The following is a 20,911-nucleotide window of genomic DNA, read 5'->3' as shown; positions in this document are numbered from 1 at the left end:
GCTTCCGGTGAGCCAGGTGCCCTGTAGAGAACAGCAGAGTCACACGTAGTGGCAGTGAAAACTCAGCCCCCAGCCAGTGGCTTTGTCTGAAGGGCCTTGGAAGGAAGTCACCTGTGACAGAGGTCAGGAAGAGCACCTAGAGATGCCACATCTCACCTGTAGGCTGTCTTCCCAAAGCCTCAATTATGAAAGAACTTCAGGAGCCTAGATAATATATTTCTCAAGAGTCACTACACCAAAGTAGTCTCTGCGTGTGTGTGTGTGTGTGTGTGTGTGTGTGTGTAGCTTCAGTTTCTTCACATTTAATCATAAAAAGACTACTGTTAACTGAAAAAAAAAAAAAAGTACAACCTAAAAATTGAGAATTATGCTTTATTCGGTGGACAAAACTAAGGATTTATGCCCAGGACACAGGCTCTGAGATAACTCTCAGATACTGTTCCAAAGAGACAAGAGGCAAGGGGAGGAAGGATATATAGGCATTTTTGCAACAAAGACCAGGTAGTCAGAGCATCAAATGATTCCTGTGAATAAAAGAAAATCAGATTCTTCCAGTTAGGGAATTTAGCACTTTTCTGTATATGGTAGGATACAAGAGTCTGGGCTCATTGAAATCATTCTTTTGAGATGCATCTTGGCTATTTGGGGTCAGTATCCTATGTTTTCTCATCCTGAGTTTTCTCAGGGTGCACCATCGGAAGATGGCTGCAGGGTCCTTATGACTGCAGCATCCTTTGTTTACTGATATGACAGGTGGCATTTTTATTTCACACTAGATATTTATTAGAAATCCTTATCTTCCAAACCCACAGCCTCTAGGATATACTGTTTTCATGGATTCTGAGTAGGTAACTAAAGTTAGTGATGATAAGTGATTTTTAGTCGTTAATTGATATTTTAGTTTTTCTGCCTCCATTCCTCTGTTCTTCTTGATTGCTTAAGCATGATTATGTTTATCATACCCAGTACATCTCTGGAAATAAAGACTTGTTACACTGGTAGTAAACTCACAACCTGGATATGGCAGGAATCCACAATTTCCCCAGATTTCCCAAAATGTGAAGTTCTGTGAACCATCTTGAGGGAAAAAAAAATATAGAGCAGTTATATTTATTTAAAGAGTATCACTTAACAAAATTAATTTGATAATTTTGCTTTTAACTAAAGCAAAATCAGAGTAACAGGATTAACTGAAGTATTTTGAAATTGGTAGTTTACCAACTTGGCACTTGGTGAGTGTCTCAAGTGGGCTGGATGTAAAAGAAGGAAACTTTCTCAAATCCACCAACCCTTCCTGATACAGCCATGAGATTTCCCCCACCAATTCTTTTAAAAAATAACACCTCAATTTCAGTTTCCCAACCACGGTCATTTGGTATCTTTGCTTCTCTTTAGGTATCATCCTGTTTTCTCTTTCTTCACCACTGACATTGGTGTGTTTCATATGAATTTATAATATATTAAATATATATAATTTTAAAATATTGTTTTGATTTGATCATGGATTGTTCCTCTTACAGGGTCTGTCTGGGGAAATGAGTAATTTCTCATATCCTTTTCATACAGGAAGAATTTTAAATCGTTTCTCCAAAGACACTGGGCATATGGATGACTCGCTGCCCCTGACATTTCTTGATTTCATCCAGGTAATGTACCAGTCCTGTCAAAGTTCTCCCAGAGAATGGTAGAGTACCTGTTTCTCAAGGCCTTTTCACAGGGGCTGAGGGTGGGCCTTTCAGCCTGGCAGTGTATCCTGTAACCTTGAGCAAAGGTCATGTTTTGTAAGAGAAAGGGGCGGCTGTGATTGGGAGGCTGAGTTAACATGAGTGACACCTGGGCCAGGAGTGGCTACACAGTCACTTCAAGGTTGGTCTAAAGCAGTGACATGCTGGGTAAGTGGTTCTCCCTCTGCCTTCCAGGTATCTCACTGGATTCCCTTTACTGTGAGCACATTTCTTATGCTCACAGAAACAATCACCTCTCATAGAAAGTTAACCTAGAGGAACTAAATTATGCATTGTATTACCACAAAGGACAAATATTTACTGTACTGCTTTGTTGTTGTTTTTTTAATAAGCTAAGTGTGGTTACAAAGAAAAGATTAGTAAAAATAAGGTGAAAATTGTACTTGAACAAAGACAATAGAGAGCAGTTATTGAAGATACAAAGTCTTAAAGCCAATAATTCAATTAGGGAATGAAAGTCATCTCAGAAAATGTTTTTGTAGGCAGCTTTTCTTTTCATATGTTAATTGATTTTCTTAAGGTGTCTTTAAGGAAAAAAAGACAAATACCCACAGGAATATCTTGTATCCAGCCTTTGTTTTGTCTGTCAACTTGAGGTGCTAAAGAAATGATGTTGGATCATGTCATCCCTCATCCTCACATTCAGTATCATTGCTCATGTGGGGTGTTTTTTCTATTATTTCATTTTGTCTACTTTTCAATGATTCAGTCTGTGCAGACCTTCTTCATTTCCAAGTGTTAATTTTGGAAATGAAATGCCTTTATCAAAACATGCACAGAGAAATGCAGCAATGACTATGACTTAAGACAGCACAGCCTATTGGTGAAGGCTTCTATGGTTGACCAGTGTGAAGTAAGCTGAGACTCAGAGGCAGTGCACTTGTGCTGCGAAGATGTCTGATTTTTTTCTCTTCTGCAGACTTATTTTATAAATAAGTCCTTTTGGGTTTAGCTATATGATTTATCCCCAGAAACAATCTTTCAATATAGCAGTGCCACGTTTCGACTATCATTGCTAATTACATTAAGATTTTGTGAAATCTTTGTGTTTCTTTGCTACTGCTAGCTGGGCCAAGGTTGAGTTTCCAAAGCTATTTGGTCCACTGTATGCTTAGCACATGGTTAGCTTCACAGTCAGAATCTGTCACATATCTTTGCATGATGTAAAGAGGGACAGGGAGAGATGCTACCTGATTTCAGTGTAAAACATTCTCAGTTGTGTGAGAAGAGAAAATTAGAATCTCACTGATTTCCAGTCCCAGCTCTTCCACTTGTAGTTTATCTTGAAGTTTGGGACCTCCAGGTGGAGGCATCCTGTAGGTCATTGAAAGAGTCTGGTATTTGAGGGAGAGACCTAGGATGAGCATGGCACCTGAGTATTGTTTACTGAGAGGGTCGTAGCTGGATTGATGAAGATGGATAAGGTTGCCTAGAGAGAGTGAAGCTTTTTTAGGGGGCAAGATCAGAAAGAAGCTTATGGAAGCCTCAATATTCAGAGAGGAAGCAGAGAGGGAAGGGAAGCAGAGGAGACACACAATGAACAGCAAGGAAAAGAGGAGGAGATAAGTTAGGGAACTGAGGATGGACAGGTATGTTCAGTGCAAAGGAGGTGAGTCCAAGGAAAGCTGTCAGCTGATTCGGAATCAGGAAGTGTCTGGTGAGCCGAGGAGCAGATTTCAGATGTGAGGAAGCCAGCCTGCAAAGGGCTGCAAATCCAGGAGACATGGAGGGAGTTGAGGTGAAGGCAGGCTACTCCTGGAAGGAGTCTGACCAAAAGAGAGAGGTCCATCTGGAATGTAGAGTCAAGGAGGTGTTGCTGGTTGTTGAGGTTTGTAGTTTGTGAGTTGGGGGTGTGTATGAGGTGGTGGATGGTATTGTATCCCTCCTTCCCTTCATCAGACAGGGGTTAGAGTTGAGGCCCTGAGGTACAGCAGTAAGCCAGTCATGAAATCCTCACCTCAGGGGTCTCCTCCACCTCTCCCAGGGGAGGGAGACATTCAGAGATTCACCCCTTGCTGCCTTTGGGATCCTAATTGTGCAAGTGGAAGGCCTTGAAGGCAGACTGGATGTGGAGGCTGGAGGCAATGAGGGAGACTGCCTCAGGAGATGGGCAGAGCTTCTAGGAGGTGACCTTTGATCCCAGATGAGAAGAAAAGGCCACTGTAAATGGTGAGGCAGGAGGGGTTCCCTAAAGCTGAGTTCCCACATGGGTTCCAATCTTTTCTCTCTGTCATCACCTGAGAGTGGGGAAGGGAAGGGTCTTGAAGGGGGTTGTTCAGTTTTGTTTTAAAGGACATAGTGCCAAGTGTGTTCAAATTCACTTTTTGATAACTCTGCTTATCCTTGGTGTATTTGATACTTTATCATTTTCATTTTTATTAATTTTAAAGTGTTTACTCCATATACTTTTCCTCATCTAGTTCCTTCTTTTTCCCTTAAATAAATCTCAGGTAATTTAATATTTTGCAGTAGTGATGCCAAGTGTGGCTAATGAAAACCCTGGATACTGAGTAGTGGTCCACACTGCAGGACAGTCCACCCAACAGGTGATGTCACTCACAGACCACATCCCAACAGAGGGTGATCATGAGTTTGTGCACCATCCTGTGCACTGACTCTTGTAGCTACCAGAAATGTTGCATGTCCAGTAACATTATAGTCACTGGCCAAAGTAGAGCTGTCTGAAAAGAAGAAAGTAGCATAAAAAAAAATTATGAAGTGTAATTCCACCTGATAATCATTTATGATATCAACAGGTTTAAAGTGCAGTACTGAGCCCCTCAGCCTCCCTTTCCAAGCTTGAGTCCTAGTTCTCTGTCATCCTGCCTCTGCCCCACAAAACCACACTCTCCTTCTCTGTGAAACAGAGAAAATAATACCAACTTCTTAAGGTTTGTTGAGAAAACAAAGTGAAATTGTTTTATTAGAATTCTTCATGTCATATCTATGTGCATGTTGAGCACTAAATAATGGGTTTCTTTCCCTTGTTTCTTAAAGTTGCTCAGTTGTGTCTGACTCTTTGCCACTCCATGGCCTGCCAGGTTCCTCTGTCTATGGAATTCTCCAGGCCAGAATACTGGAGTGGGTAGTCCTGCCCTTCTCCAGGGGATTTTCCCAACCCAGGGATCAAACCCAGTTCTCCCGCATTGCAGGTGGATTCTTTACCATCTGAGCCAGCAGAGAAGCCCAAGAATATTGGAGTGGGTAGCCTATCCCTTCTGCAGAGGATCTTCCTGACCCAGGAATCGCACCAGGGTCTCCTGCATTGCAGGTGGATTCTTTACCAGCTGAGCTACCAGGGAAACCCTGATATTGTCTTAGTTTTCAGGCCCGTAAATACCGCCTTATGAGTTTGTATCACAGAGATTCTAGGTTTGTCATCCTTGAAAATTTTAATGTATACTTTCTAATGTAGGCTCACAATAAAAATAGATTGTTTTCAAAATAGACCATTGAACATTAACTATTTCAAATTAATTTAATTTTCATTCAATTTGCCAAAGTTCCAGATAATATTGAGTAAGGTGTCTCAATTATCTTCTCTACAATTCTTTTCATTAAAATCATTGCTTCCAAGAAGTCTTTCTGTTAGCCAAACATGTGAAAATGAAGATAAGGTATAGAAGTCAGATTTAGACATTTTAATTTCTTAAAATAAATGTTGGGGACTGCACTGAGCATGTGAACTTGCACACAACTGCCCTCACCAAACTGCTGTCATTTATTGAGGAAAGTGGAATTACAAAATATTTCTCTCCCCCACACTCCTCATCCATACCCACACAACAGCAGGAGCTTGGTTGAGCTCACATAATTGACTCTTCACATCCTTTCATGGACACAAAGGGCTAATCTGGGGCTGCTTAAGCCACCAATGCTGGTTGTGGTGAGAACACCAGGGACCTTGTCATTCCCTCCTCAGCACACACAGAATGCACTGGCTGCAGTTTTATGAAGTGAAAGTGCCCAAGATAAAGAAAATGTGAAGGAGTTGACCTCAGTCACTTCTTTCCATAAAAAAGGGTGCAAAAGAATAAGCTGCTGCATCTGGATATTGAGAACAAAGCAAGCCTAAGATTTAGCCAAATAGGTTGAATCACTTCCTTTTATAGAAGCACAGAGTGGGACTGCCTTTACTTGTATCAGTACCAGTGACCCTTACATTTCATTGTATAGAGATGTCAGGGAAAGTGTGTAGAAAGCATTCCAGCCTCTGTCCCTGAGCAATGACTGTCATTGTGAGATCTCTGTGATGTGTTGATCCCCTCCTTTACCCTCTCCCTCAAATTCCCATTGGGGATGTTTAGCTTTTATATATATTTAATACTAGTGCCTTGTGGGTATTTTCTTCCAGTCTGTCTTGCCTTTTTATGTTTTTAATGGAGATCAAGTTTTAATTTTGATGTAGTATAATGTGTATCATTTTTTTTTTCCTTTTGTAGTTCATGTTTTTGTATCCTAAGAAATGTTTGGGTATCCTTAGGAGGGTGAAGATACTTTCCTATTGTTCTCCCTTTTTAGAAATTGATGCATCTTGCATTAATTTTTTGTGAATGGAAGAATAGTTAGTGGTTGATGTTTATTTTTTTCCAGTTCTTCTAGCCACATTCATTAAAATTGACACTTGGTGAAAAATCCTTTGAATCAATGTAAGGAGGTGTGTGTCTGTATACTGTACTTTGTTCCACTGATCTGTTTATCCTTGTAGCAGTATTGCAGTCTTGGTTATTGTACATTTTGGTATGACACAAAACCCAGTAGTTGAAGTCCTCTAACTTTGTACTTCTTTGTCGAGATTATTTTGATCATTCTAGATTCTTTACTTTTCTGTGTAAATTTTAGAAGCCTTTCAATGGATTTTTAATCAAAGTCTGCTGGAATTTTTATTAATATTTTCTTTTAGCTGTAGATCAATTTGAGGATTCTGAGTCTTAACAATGTTGAATCTGCAATTATGGATATGGTCTTTCTCTCTACTTATTTAGATCTTTAATTTTACAAATTTTTTTTTTAATTTTTAGTATAGACACCTTATACTTCTTTGGTTAAACTTATTCCTGAATATTTGATGTGTTTTCATTATAGTATTGGATTATTTTTAATACCATTTCAACTGCTTGTTGCTAGTTGATGGAAATACTGTTGATTTATTTGTGAATTCACTTTGCATTTCTGGAGTTGGTGCTGGTGTTTTTTAAAATTCTGTAGGATTTTTTCATAAATAATCATGTCAACTGTAAATAACGACAGTTTTACTTCTTCATTTCCAATATTTACTTTTTGTGGCTAGAGCTTCCGTATACTGTGGAATAGAAGTCATAAGACATTCTTGAACTCTTAGGACAAAACTTTTTCAACATTTTTTCATTATGAATGATGTTAACTGTCATTTTTTTAAGGTAGATATCTGTTATCAGATTGAAGATGTTTCTGTTAATTCCTTAATTGCCAAGAATTTTACTTTTTTAAAAAAGTCAAGAATAGGTGTTAAATTTGGACAAATATTTTTTTCTACATCTCTTCAGATAATCATATGATTATTCACCTTTACTCTTTTAATGTGAATTAAGTGATTGGTATTTGAAGATTAATCTTACATTCCTGGAGCAAGCTCTACTTGGTCATAATATAGCATCTTTTTATTTTTTTTATGTATCATTGTGTGTAATTCATTAATATTCTGTCAAGAAATTTTGTATCTGTTGTTCTTGAAGGATATTGGTATGTAATTTGCTTTTGTTGAAATGTTTTATCAGCTTTTGGTATCAGAATTATGCAGGCCTCTTAAAAAGAAATAGGAAAGGTTTATATTTTATAAAGGTCAATTTTTTGTGTCAACTTGGCCAGGTTACATTCCCCAGTTATTCAATCAAAAGGTAATCTAGGTGTTGTTCTGTAGGTATTTTGTAGATGTGATTAAAGTCTATAATTGGTTGACTTTAAGTAAGGAGAATTATCCTAGATAGTCTGGTAGACACAATTCAGTCAGCTGAAAGGCCTTAAAAGCTAAAGCTTCCTTTGAGAAAAAGATATTCTGCCTTTGGAGAACAGCATCAACTCCTAGCTAGGAGTTCCACCTGTCCTTTGTGATAACTGGCCCTGTGGATTTTGAACTTGTTTTGTTGATTTTTCTGCTTAAAAGTTAGTCTTCTGTTTCATTCATGTTTGCTTTTCTCCTATTTCCATTCTTATACATACTTTAGTTTAAGATGCTGGGTGTTATTTTCTGGTTGTTTTTTTTTTTTTTCTTTAATTAGAAAATGTATCTAAAAACTCTTGACTTTTGCTCTTTTTTTTGTTTTTGGTAAGACTTTGTTTTTTATTAGAGCATTTTTGCAATTCACAAAAAAATTAAGAGGAAAATACAGAGATTTCCCATATATTCTCTGTTGCCTATTAAAAAATGCTTAAACTGTATACTTCCAAGCATAATTTTAGTTTGAAGCTTCCAATTTGAATGTTAGTGGATTTTCATTTTCTTTTATGTCAAATGCTTTCTAATTTTATTGTAATTTGAACAAGTCAGTATTTTAAAGAGTGCTATTTAGCTTCAAACATTTATTGATTTTCTAGTTACCTTTTTGTTACTGATTTCTAGTTAAATGCCTGTAAGTTAGAATATGTTGTGTACAATTTATGTCCCTTGAAGTTTATTGATTCTTGCCCTAGTATAGCACATATGTAATTGAAGATAATATCATATGTAGTTATTGACTGCAGTATTGTGTATTTAATTCAGTCACTTCTACTAATCATGTTTTCAATATGTTCTATATCCTTCTTTATTTTATCTGCTTGTTTTATCAGTTTAAATATCACACTGTGAATATTGAATAGCCTATTTCTCCTGAGTTCTGTCAGATTTTCATTCTTATATTTTGGCACTATCTTATTAAAATATTATATAAATGTAGATTTTAAAAATGATCTTCTGGATAAATTGACCCTCTATTCTCATTAAATATTTCCCTTTATTTCTAAGAATCCTACCTTATTTCATGTTCACAGTGGTGTAGATAGGTACTACAGCTTTCTTTTGCTTAGTATTTTTATGGGGAACCTTTTTCAATGTTTTATCTCCACATTTAAATGCTATTATTTTTAAGGTGTGTCTTTTAAAAGTAGCAAATATATAGACTCTAGTTTTGAATTTTGTAATAAGTTTGAACCCTGACAAAAGGTAGAAAGAAAACTATTGATCAATGAGATACACTGAACATGAAGGAAGAAGTGCACCATGTTTCCCTAATGCTTTCTGTTGAGTTGGTTAACAAATTATAAACCAGGCACCACCATTCACTTTTCAGTGGAGTTAGCTGTGACTCTCAATGGGAGCAAATTAAAGGATACCAAGGTCCCAGAGCTGGTATGGTTGTGAAAAGATACAAGACAGCCAAATGAGGGATGAAGAGTGTGATTAGTGTATCCCAAGGAAAGGGTGGGTTTACAGAAGCTTAGTCTTAGGGTTCCTATGTTTGTGTAAATCCCATCATAGAGATATGACACCCCAGTGTTCTGTAGTGTTCTGACTAAACATAGTTAACTGAGTTGGGTGAGGTCAGAGCAAACAGAGGTGATAAAGGTAGGATCTGGGATCCAGAGCTGAACTCTGAACCTCCTGAGATATGCACCGTACCATATATGCTTACATGCAGAATCAGTAATAACCCGAGGCTGGCATTAAGTTTCAGTTCAGTTCAGTCACTCAGTCATGACCGACTCTTTGCGACCCCATGGACTGCAGCACGCCAGGCTTCCGTGTCAGTCACCAACTCCTTGAGCCTACTCTAACACATATCCATTGCGTCCATGATGCCATCCAACCATCTCATCCTCTGTTGTCCCCTTCTCCTCCCGCCTTCAATCTTACCCAGCATCAGGGTCTTTTCCAATGAGTTGGTTCTTCGCATCAGGTGGCCAAAGTACTGGAGTTTCAGCTTCAGCATCCATCCTTCCAATGAATATTCAGGATTGATTTCATTTAGGACTGATTGGTTTGATCTCCTTGCAAACCAAGGGACTTTCAAGAGTCTTCTCCAATACCACAGTTCAAAAGCATCAATTCTTCAGTGCTCAGCTTTCTTATTGTCCGACTCTCACATCCAGTACATGACTACTGGAAAAACCATAGCTTTGACTAGACAGAGAAAGTAGGGAAAACCACTAGACCATTCAGCTATAACCTAAATCAAATCCCTTATGATTATACAGTGGAAATGACAAATAGATTCAAGGGATTAGATCTGATAGACAGAGTCCCTGAAAAACTGTAAATGGAGGTTCATGACATTTTACAAGAGGTGGTAATCAAGACCATCCCCAAGAAAATGAAATGTAAAGCAGCAAAATGGTTGTCTGAGGAGGCCTTACAAGTAGCTGAGAAAAAAAAGAGAAGATAAAGGCAAAGGAGAAAAGGAAAGATATAACAATTTGAATACAGAGTTCCAAAAAATAGCAAGGAGAGATAAGAAAGCCTTCCTTAGCAAACAATGCAAAGCCTTCCTTAGAGGAAAACAATAGAATGGGAAAGACTAGAGATCTCTTCAAGAAAATCAGAGATACCAAGGGAACATTTCTTGTAAAGATGGGCACAATAAAGGACAGAAATGTTACGGACGTAGCAGAAGCAGAAGTTATTAAGAAGAGGTGACAAGAACACACAGAAGAAACATACAAAAAAGATCTCCATGACCCAGATAATCACGATGGTGTGATCATTCACCTAGAGCCAGGCATCCTCAAATGTGAAGTCAAGTGGTCCTTAGGAAACATCACTATGAACAAACTAGTGGAGATGATGAAATTCCAGTCAAGCTATTTCAAATCTTAAAAGACGATGCTGTGAAAGTGCTGCACTGAAAATGCCAGCAAATTTGGAAAACTCAACAGTGGCCACAGGACTGGAAAGGTCAGTTTTCATTCCAATCCCGAAGAAAGGCAATGCCAAACAATGCTCAAACTACCACATAATTGCACTCATCTCACATGCTAGCAAAGTAATGCTCAAATTTCTCCAAGCAAGGCTTCAACAATACATGAACCATGAACTCCCAGATGTTCAAGCTGGTTTTAGAAAAGACAGAGGAATCAGAGATCAAATTGCCAACATTTGCTGGATCATTGAAAAAGCAAGAGAGTTCCAGAAAAACATCTACTTTTGCTTTATTGACTATGTCAAAGCCTATGACTGTGTGAATCACAACAAACTGTGGAAAATTCTTCAAGAGATGGGAGTGCCAGACCACCTGACCAGCTTCCTGAGGAATCTGTATGCAGGTCAAGAAGCAATGGTTAGAACTGAACATGGAACAACAGACTGGTTCCAAACCAGGAAAAGAATGCATCAAGGTTGTATATTGTCACCCTGCTTATTTAACTTTTATGCAGAGTACATCATGCGAAATGCTAGGCTGGATGAAGTACAAGCTGGAATTAAGATTACCGGGAGAAATATCAATAACTTCAGATATGCAAATGACACCACCCTTATGGCAGAAAGTGAAGAAGAACTAAAGAGCTTCTTGATGAAAGTGAAAAAGGAGAGTGAAAAAGTTGGCTTAAAACTCAACATTCAGAAAACTAAGATCATGGCATCTGGTCCCATCACTTCATGGCAAATAGATGGGGAAACAATGGAAACAGTCACAGACTATTTTCTTGGCCTCCAAAATCACTGCAGATGGTGACTGCAGTCGTGAAATTAAAACACGCTTTCTCCTTGGAAGAAAAGCTATGCCCAACCTAGACAGCATATTAAAAACAAGAGACATTACTTTACCAACAAAGGTATTAAGCTTAGGAGCTTACATTTAAAAGCCTTCCATGTTTTTCCTTTGTTTCTATTTCTCCTGTAATGGAAGGGTAGTGAGTATTCTTTAACATGAATTACATTTTCTTTCTTAATCCTTTCAGAGCTTTATGTAGTCTATTCAGGATTTTACTGCCTCCACAAGAATCTTGTGTTAGCCAGTAGCACAGTGATTGCCATTTCATTGAGAGGTTATTTTTAATCTCATGTTTCCAGAATAAACAGGTAGAAGAATTTGCCCTACACCCACATCAGTAAACAGCTTACAGATCAAAAACTAGTCATCATTTTTTTCCTCTCTAAATAACAAGAAAATCTTGCCTTGTTTTCTTGCCAGGAAGTGAATCTTACTTTGTTTATTGCACTTAAGTTATATCTTTCGTAAAATCAGTAATAGTTTAAGGCTATTTGGATGATTTGTATTTACCATAGCTTGAAACAGAATTCTTAAGAGTCTGATACAGAATTAAAGGTTCAGAAATGCTTTTGAGAGGTTAGCCATCTTAATTATCCTGTTTTTATTTTTTAATACTGTGAAAAAATAATAAAACTACTACTTACTGACTAATGGCTTTATGATTAAGTACATATTTCACATTTTGCCTGGGCTGGTGGCTTAGATGATAAAAAATCCACTTGCGATGTGGGAGATCTGCATTCGATCCCTGGGTTGGGAAGATCCCCTGGAGTAGGGCATGGCAATCCACTCCAGTATTATTGCCTGGAGAATCCCCATGGACAGAGGAGCCTGGCGGGCTACAGTCCATGAGGTTGCAAAAAGCCAGACATGACGGGACTGAGTGACTGAGCACTCACATTTTGCCTAATACAAGAGCAAGCAAGAGAGAATTCGCATAAGAATTCAGTTCAGTTCAGTCGCTCAGTCATGTCCGACTCTGTGACCCCATGAACCGCAACACGCCAGGCCTCCCTGTCCATCACCAACTCCCGGAGTCCACCCAAACCCATATCTATTGTGTCGGTGATGCCATCCAACCGTCTCATCCTCTGTCATCCCCTTCTCCTCCTGCCCTCAATCTTTCCCAGCATCCGGGTCTTTTCAAATGAGTCAGCTCTCCACATCAGGTGGCCAAAGTATTGGAGTTTCAGCTTTAGTATCAGTCCCTCCAATGAACACCCAGGACTGATCTCCTTTAGGATGGACTGGTTGGATGGAGTGAGCCAAAAGTATGGATGGAATATTTATTTGCATAAAATAAGAAAAGCAAATGTTTACTCTTGTTTAATGAGAACATGTTCTTTGGCACAAGCTTCACAGAGACTATCAAGAACAGAATTCCTTAGGATAAAGTTTAAAGTAACATGTTGTAGATACCTAGGAATTTCTACAGGACTGTAAGCAATTTGTAAGTTAAATGCACAGAAGGTACACAGGTTCTTGTATTTCAAACTGTGCTTGTAAAAGGAGTATGTTAAAATCTGCAGTACTACAATACAGTGTTAATTCTGCAGATCAAGACTTCCTGGTGAAATTTTAATGTTTTTACCTCTATCTTGATGCTAAACACCATACAGATGTTAAACATTTAAGCTATTCAGCCTCATTTTCTGTCCTCAGGGTTTATGTATTTATTAAAATTATATTTTTTTCCAAGTCATCTTGCTTTTGGGGCTTAGAACTCATCTTTCTTATGAAATTTTCTTTTTTCTTATTTAAAGAATAATTCTTAAACTAACATATATTAGTATGTTCTATTAGTGAGCACTTTTAAGAGCTTTCAGGCTTTCCTGGTGGCTCAGCTGGTAAAGAATCCACCTGCAGTGCAAGAGATCTGGGTTCGATCCCTGGATTGGGAAGATCCCCTGGGGAAGGGAATGACTACCCATTCCAGTATTCTGTCCTCGAGAATTCCATGGACTCTATAGTCCATGGGGTTGCAAAGAGTCGGACTCAACTGAGCAACTTTCACTTTAAGAGCTATCAGTGCTCTATGAGCTGAGTAGGCTGTTATTCCCTGATTAACTGGGAATCGAGGACTGGATCCCCACTTGGGAGAGACCAGATCTGACCCCAGGAAACCCAATAAAATTAGAATATGCAGACAGAAGGGAAAATATATAACAAGAGAGTATATTTACACATTAATTTGGGGGGGCCATATGTCACGGTTTATGGGATCCTAGTTCTCTGAACAGGGATCGAATCCGGGTCTATGGCAGAAAAAGTGCTGAGTCCTAACCACTGGACACCCAGGAATTCTCTAGATGTTAACTTTTTAAATATAAATTTTGCCTCTCTATGTGATACAGTATCAGGCAAGAATTAAAAGAAGAGGTTTGGGGTCAAAATTACCTTCTTTGGACAAGTCGATAAACTCTGAGCATCTGTTTCCTGCTTTGTAAATGGAGAGGATAATCTCTCCTATTCATATTGATGTGAGAATTAGATTAAACAATGCCTGTGAAATATTTGTGAGGTAGCGTACATGGCAAGCCTCTTAAAATGTTGTCCATTATTGGTATTTGGGAGAGTGGGAGTAACCATCATTTCTCTGTGAGATCGAGAGAAGTGTGGAATTCCTCCAGTCTTATGTGAAAACTTGCTGTTGTGGCCTCTAACAATAAATTGATGTCTTATTTTTCAAATTTTTTGATTGGTCAGGTTTTTAAACAAGCAATATTTTCTTTTCCTTTTGTTTACTGCTTTCATATATACTTCATTAACAATTCATTTAGAGGCCAGTGTGGTTTGTCAGAAATAGCTGCTCACAGGACAGCATCTTTCTTGAGGAAGAGAGGTGCTCATTAGACTTCCTTCCACAGGTGGTGGTGATGGGCCCTCTGCCTTAGTGATCCGACATTCTAATCAGACTGTTGTCATTCTCTGCAAACTAAAGAATTATCCTGAATTGTGAAAAATCACCATGTACTCTCAAGTGAAAGATTTCATCCAAGAATTTTTTGTATTTGTTCATGTGGCTTCATTGTCTTTGGGTGAAATTTCCCAACTGGTGTGCTCCTAATAGGTTACAAGCATATCAACATGATTCCCCTGCATCTTGGGGCATCAGGACTTGAGTCACTTGCTTCTAGGTCAACATTCTTCTTGGTGTGCACACGTCATGGTCTCTGTCATAGTGTGACAGAAGTACAGAAACACTGGCCATGGTGAGGTGAGTCATCAGATTGGCCTGAAATCCAATCATAGGTGGGAATTGTGTGTGTAGCTTGGATTAGGCTCCTTGGAATTCCTGGGAATATAGAAAAAAGAAATGAGATTGGCTTCGGGGAAGGGATGTTTATTGCATACCAGAATCTTTTGTTTCCTTCTTCAGATGTTGGCTTTTTCCTGTATACTATGTTTGTCTTCTACCAACTTATATAAAGAGTTTGAGACACCTGACAACAAAGGATTCAGAAATTTATATACATAGATACATACAAATGTAAACCCATACATTGTATGTATATATGTGTTTTTATAATATAATATCCAATCCACAGTGAGGGTGGCTATAGTATGACTGATAGGTAGAAAAAAAACTCTTAGAGAAAGCCTTTTTTTTTTTTTTTGCTCAAAAACTCTGGTTCCTTTTTGCTCAAAATTTTTATCAACTGTGATTATTACCTGCAAATTATTCATGTCACTCATTTTGCTTGTTAAACCAGCCTGTGAAATTCAGGCATCAGTCTCTTAGAATCCTCTAAAAAGTGTTCATGTATCCTGCCTGTTTCTCCAACACTCCATGCCTTGTACAGATCATCATGGATTTGTATCCATCTGAGCTCATAAACTTTAGAGGCCTTGGCCCAGGCTGTGTGAATCTGCACATCCCCACCATCCCACCTCACTTCCCTATAGCAGACAGACACTAATTTTGATTACATTTCTGTCGCCTAAAGCTTTATACCATAATATCATACTTTTCCTGATAAAGATGGAAACTTAAATTAGCATCATACAATGCCTTGATTTTCTATTCTGTGTACCTGTGAGCTAAGTCACTTCAGTCATGTCTGACTCTTTGTGACCCTGTGGACTATAGCCCACCAGGCTCCTCTGGGATTCTCTAGGCAAGAATACTGGAGTGGGTTGACATGCCCTTCTCCAGAGATCTACCCAACACAGGGATTGAACCCATGTCTCCTGTGTCTCCTGCATTGCAGGCATGTACTGAGCCACTGGGAAAGCCCAGTTCTATTCTACCTGAGGTCTTTTTGTTTGTTTGTTTTTGTTTTTGTTTTTTTGCAGAACTGATAAGTTTAATTCTCAGAGTTGTCAGATGCTACAATGGGTTAAAGGAAAATCAGTGACATAGTTTGATAAAAGTTTAAGGAAAAAAAATGCTTTTGCTTCGTTCTTCATCTCTATTGCATTACTCAGCAACTTCATCAAAATCCATTGTGTGTAGTTTAAAAAATAAAATTTAGCCGTTGGTATATATTTTTTTTCTTTGCCTCCATGTGGTTGTTCAGTTGCTCAGTTGTGTCCAACTCTTTGAGACCCCATTAATGGCAGAAAGCCAGGCTTCCCTGTCCTTCACTCTCTCCTGTAGTTTGCTGAAACTCATGCCCATTGGATCAGTGATGCCATCCAATCATCTCATCCTGTCACCCACTTCTCCTCCTGCTCTCAATCTTTCCCAGCATCAGGATCTTTTCTAATGAGTTGGCTCTTCACATCAGGTGGCCAAAGTATTAGAGCTTCAGCATCAGTTCTTCCAATGAATATTCGGGGTTGATTTCCTTTAGGCTTTACTGTTTGATCTCCTTGCTGTCCAAGGGACTCTCAAGAGTCCTCCAGCACCACAGTTTTTTTTTCTTTTTTTTTCATTTATTTTTATTAGTTGGAGGCTAATTACTTTACAATATTGTAGTGGGTTTTGTCATACATTGACATGAATCAGCCATGGAGTTACATGTATTCCGATCCCCCCTTCCACCTCCCTCTCTACCTGATTCCTCTGGGTCTTCCCAGTGCACCAGGCCCGAGCACTTGTCTCATGCATCCAACCTGGGCTGGTGATCTGTTTCACCATAGATAATATACATGTTTTGATGCTGTTATCTCGAAACATCCCACCCTCGCCTTCTCCCACAGAGTCCCAAAGTCTGTTCTGTACATCTGTGTCTCTTTTTCTGTTTTGCATATAGGGTTATCATTACCATCTTTCTAAATTCCACATATATGTGTTAGTATGCTGTAATGTTCTTTAGAAAGCCCAGAGATAAATCTACAAACCTATGGACACCTTATCTTCAACAAAGGAGGCAAGGATATACAATGGAAAAAAGACAACCTCTTTAACAAGTGGTGCTGGGAAAACTGGTCAACCACTTGTAAAAGAATGAAACTAGAACACTTTCTAACACCATACACAAAAATAAACTCAAAATGGATTAAAGATCTAAATGTAAGACCAGAAACTACAAAACTCCTAGAGGAGAACATAGGCAAAACACTCTCCAACATGAATCACAGCAGGATCCTCTATGACCCACCTCCCAGAATATTGGAAATAAAAGCAAAAATAAACAAATGGGACCTAATTAAACTTAAAAGCTTTTGCACAACAAAGGAAACTATAAGCAAGGTGAAAAGACAGCCCTCAGATTGGGATAAAATAATAGCAAACGAAGCAACAGACAAAGGATTAATCTCAAAAATACACAAGCAACTTCTGAAGCTCAATTCCAGAAAAATAAATGACCCAATCAAAAAATGGGCCAAAGAACTAAACAGACATTTCTCCAAAGAAGACATACAGATGGCTAACAAACACATGAAAAGATGCTCAACATCACTCATTATCAGAGAAATGCAAATCAAAACCACAATGAGGTACCATTACACGCCAGTCAGGATGGCTGCTATCCAAAAGTCTACAAGCAATAAATGCTGGAGAGGGTGTGGAGAAAAGGGAACCCTCTTACACTGTTGGTGGGAATGCAAACTAGTACAGCCGCTATTGAGAACAATGTGGAGATTCCTTAAAAATTTGGAAATAGAACTGCCATATGACCCAGCAATACCACTTCTGGGCATACACACCAAGGAAACCAGGCCTGAAAGAGACACGTGCACCGCAATGTTCATCGCAGCACTGTTTATAATAGCCAGGACATGGAAGCAACCTAGACGCCCATCAGCAGTCTAATGGATAAGAAAGCTGTGGTACATATACACAATGGAATATTACTCAGCCATTAAAAAGAATTCATTTGAATCAGTTCTAATGAGATGGATGAAACTAGAGCCCATTATACAGAGTGAAGTAAGCCAGAAAGATACCTGAGGTCTTTTTAGGCCAAGATCATTTCCCAAGAAAAAATTACCTCAGGGGATGAGGTGATAATTGAGTGAATATTCATAGACCTCTTAGCACAGTGCCTTGCATATAGTAAGCACCTGGTAAATGTTGTCTGTTGTTATAATCATTAGCCTTTGAAATAAGCATTTTAAATACTTAGCATAATGATAGGAAGTTGGCCCTACATTGAGAGCAAGCTTAAATGTGTCAAAAGCTTAAAGCAAGCTTAAATTTGCTCAAAAGCAAATTTTGAGCGAAAAGGAGCCAGAGGTTTTAAGCCAAAAAAAAAAAAAAAAAAACTTCTTAGACTTTCTCTACGAGTTTTCTTTCTACTTGTTGGTCATACTATAGCCACCCTCACTGAGGGCTGGATATTATATGTTGAGAGCAGGCTTAAATGTGTCATAAACTTGGACTCCCCACCTCTGTGAGTTATGCTTTGTTGTCTCCATTAAGTTGTTTTCCTCTCCCTGTGCTTCAGTGTTTCCATCTGTAAAACAAAATAGTACTATTACTAGATAGGGCTGGTTGTGAGAAGTTAATACATGTGAAATATTGAATGTACAGCTTTACACAGTCAGCATTTAGTAAATGTTAACTATGGTTAGAAAACCGAGAAAGAAAGAAGAATTTCTGTTTCCAAAGTTCAACATTTAATTTTGTCCTACTTTTCTGGACACTGAATGTGTAATTAACCACATCTTTCTCTCCACATGTATAGCTGAGGCTTCTGGATTCCTCACCTGTGATGCCTACTCACTCATCCCTCTACTAACATCTACTGACTTTGGATAGTTTTGGATTCAAGTCCTACTCAAATATTCTCATCTGCCTCATCAGTTTACTGAGTGTATCATAAGAGCTAATACCCAGAAAGTTCTTATCAGAATGTTTGACACATGCAATAAATATCATAATGACCACTGATAATTGTATTTCTTTGGATGGTAAAGCATTTCCTGCCTTTCCAACAAATCTTTTGAGTAAAGGAATTGAATCCCAGCAAAACAGTCAAGTTTATCTTTGAATAGAATCTTTGTTAAGGAGGCCTCTGTACCTATCTTCTCTATTTCAGATGTTTCTATTTATGACTGGTGTGGCAGGTGTGATGGTGGGTGTGATTCCTTGGATTGCAATACCCGTGATTCCCCTTAGCATCATTTTCTTCCTCCTTCGGATATATTTCTTATGGACGTATGGAGATATCAAACGCCTGGAATGTACAAGTGAGTGCCAGGGTTCTCAGGTTGGGATGGCTGAATTCTGTTTATGCCATAATTAACCAGACCCATGAAATTCTGCAGACTGTCTTCCAGAATTTTTCACTAAGTTGACTCATTGGAAAAGACCCTGATGCTGGGAGGGATTGGGGGCAGGAGGAGAAGGGGGCGACAGAGGATGAGATGACTGGATGGCATCACCGACTCGATGGACATGAGTTTGAGTAAACTCCGGGAGTTGGTGATGGACAGCCAGGCCTGGCATGCTGCAGTTCATGGGGTCGTAAAGAGTTGGACACGACTGAGCAACTGAACTGAACTGAACATTGGCTAATTAAATACTATGGCTCCCAAGAGTCAGTGTGGCCCTTAAGGCAAATGGATCTGGTGGCAGGTCAGCTGCAGCTTTTCATTTTAGCACAGTGATTACGAATGTGAGTACCACGAGGATAGGAACTGTTTTTATTTTGTTCATGACATGCTTCCTAACACAGAGCAGCAACTCCATAAACACTTTTCAAAAAAAATAAAATGTTTCATCATACTGGAACTAATGTAGAAGGAAACTAGGAGATTTTTCTCTCCTTGAAGTTACTAGAAATGACAAGGAAAGAAAAAGCTCATGAAAAGGAAAAGAGGCATCAGGAAATATACTTCCATGTTAGAGGTGATATATCTGAAAAATACATTCTCTCATATACTCCAAAGATGGCAAATAAATTTCAGTTGTTAAATGCTTTGCAAAGATAAGCCCTGTTATTTTTCAGATTTGCTCTTTATCATCGCCAGTATTTGAGTGATGCCACACTGTTGGTGGTCTCCCTTTTCCAAAGTTATTCATTTAAACAGATGCTGAAAATAATCCCCTTAGGAGGACACAGGAAAGAGATCCATTTAGTATGCATTTAGTCTATTTTTCCATTCAAGTCCCTAGTTTTAGAATAATGGGGAACACATTTTATGATTAATTATTCCATTATGCAGGTAATCATAGAGGATGAAATAATTCAGAGATTATCTCACTATTAATGCATAAACATATTTCATCAATATTAAAACAAAAAATCATAAGGAAAGAATTGTTACATGTCTTTTCAAAAAGGTATAAAAGGACAGTAGCCAAAAAGCAAGGAAAGATGTTTTTATCAGAAATTCCAAAGATAGATAGTTATTGCAAATTCACACCAACTTGACTTTGTGGAAAACAAGCCAAAAAGACAAGCATATTGATCCCATGACTTTTTGTATTTACTAAATGGGGAAAAAATCTAAATTCATCAAGATAAAGGAGTTTTGGGTTGTAGCATTTGCATATTTTTAATAATAAACTATTGAGAGACATTTATCCTAAGTATTTGCATAAAGGATAGTGTCATTTTTATAAAAGCTATAAAAAGTTTAACTGTTCAAGAGAACCAGCTGACCTCCCATGAGGTCTAGTCTTATGAGGTGTTTAGATGGATGGGGAGCAGTAGAGTCCAGGTGTGTGTGATGTCCTGCTCATGTGACTTGGTAGGATGATAGGACCTGGGGAGGCAGAAGAGGAAGTGATGAGCTCCATCCAGTCTTCTGTGCGGACAAGGCGTCAGATGTTTTATGATCTGAGGCCACCCATGAAACTGAGTCATTCAGCAGTCTTGTTGCAAAGCAGGTGTCTGGTACATTCAAAGAGGGATTGTCCCAGAAGGAACATGTGACTGAGATTTATGCTTGGAGAATGTGCCACTTCCTTTCATATGGAAATAGAGAAAAGGGTACCTCCTGAGGCTTTTTCAATGAGCAGTACAGGATTTTCTCAGTGTTTGATCTGAAAAGTCTGAGAATTTTGGCCCTATCCCTGTGGATATTGGCGTTTGTTGCACTCTA

The 20,911-nt window shown here is 38.5% G+C and overlaps 1 protein-coding gene across 3 annotated transcripts in view; it reads left to right on the top strand.

Moving 5' to 3' along the window:
* Positions 1-20,911, top strand: part of LOC133049146 (ATP-binding cassette sub-family C member 4-like) — a 150,071-nt gene that overhangs the window by 84,312 nt on the left and 44,848 nt on the right. For all 3 annotated transcript variants that reach the window (XM_061133055.1, XM_061133054.1, XM_061133053.1), the window contains 2 exons: positions 1,567-1,646; positions 18,901-19,051. In XM_061133055.1, the coding sequence (XP_060989038.1) occupies positions 1,567-1,646; positions 18,901-19,051 (231 nt within the window). The remainder of the gene's footprint in view (positions 1-1,566; positions 1,647-18,900; positions 19,052-20,911) is intronic.

Source organism: Dama dama, chromosome 30 (assembly GCF_033118175.1).
Source record: "Dama dama isolate Ldn47 chromosome 30, ASM3311817v1, whole genome shotgun sequence".
In the NCBI taxonomy this organism is placed as follows: domain Eukaryota; kingdom Metazoa; phylum Chordata; class Mammalia; order Artiodactyla; family Cervidae; genus Dama; species Dama dama.
Note: the sequence above shows the minus strand (reverse complement) of the source record. Positions and strands in the feature narration are given on the sequence as shown.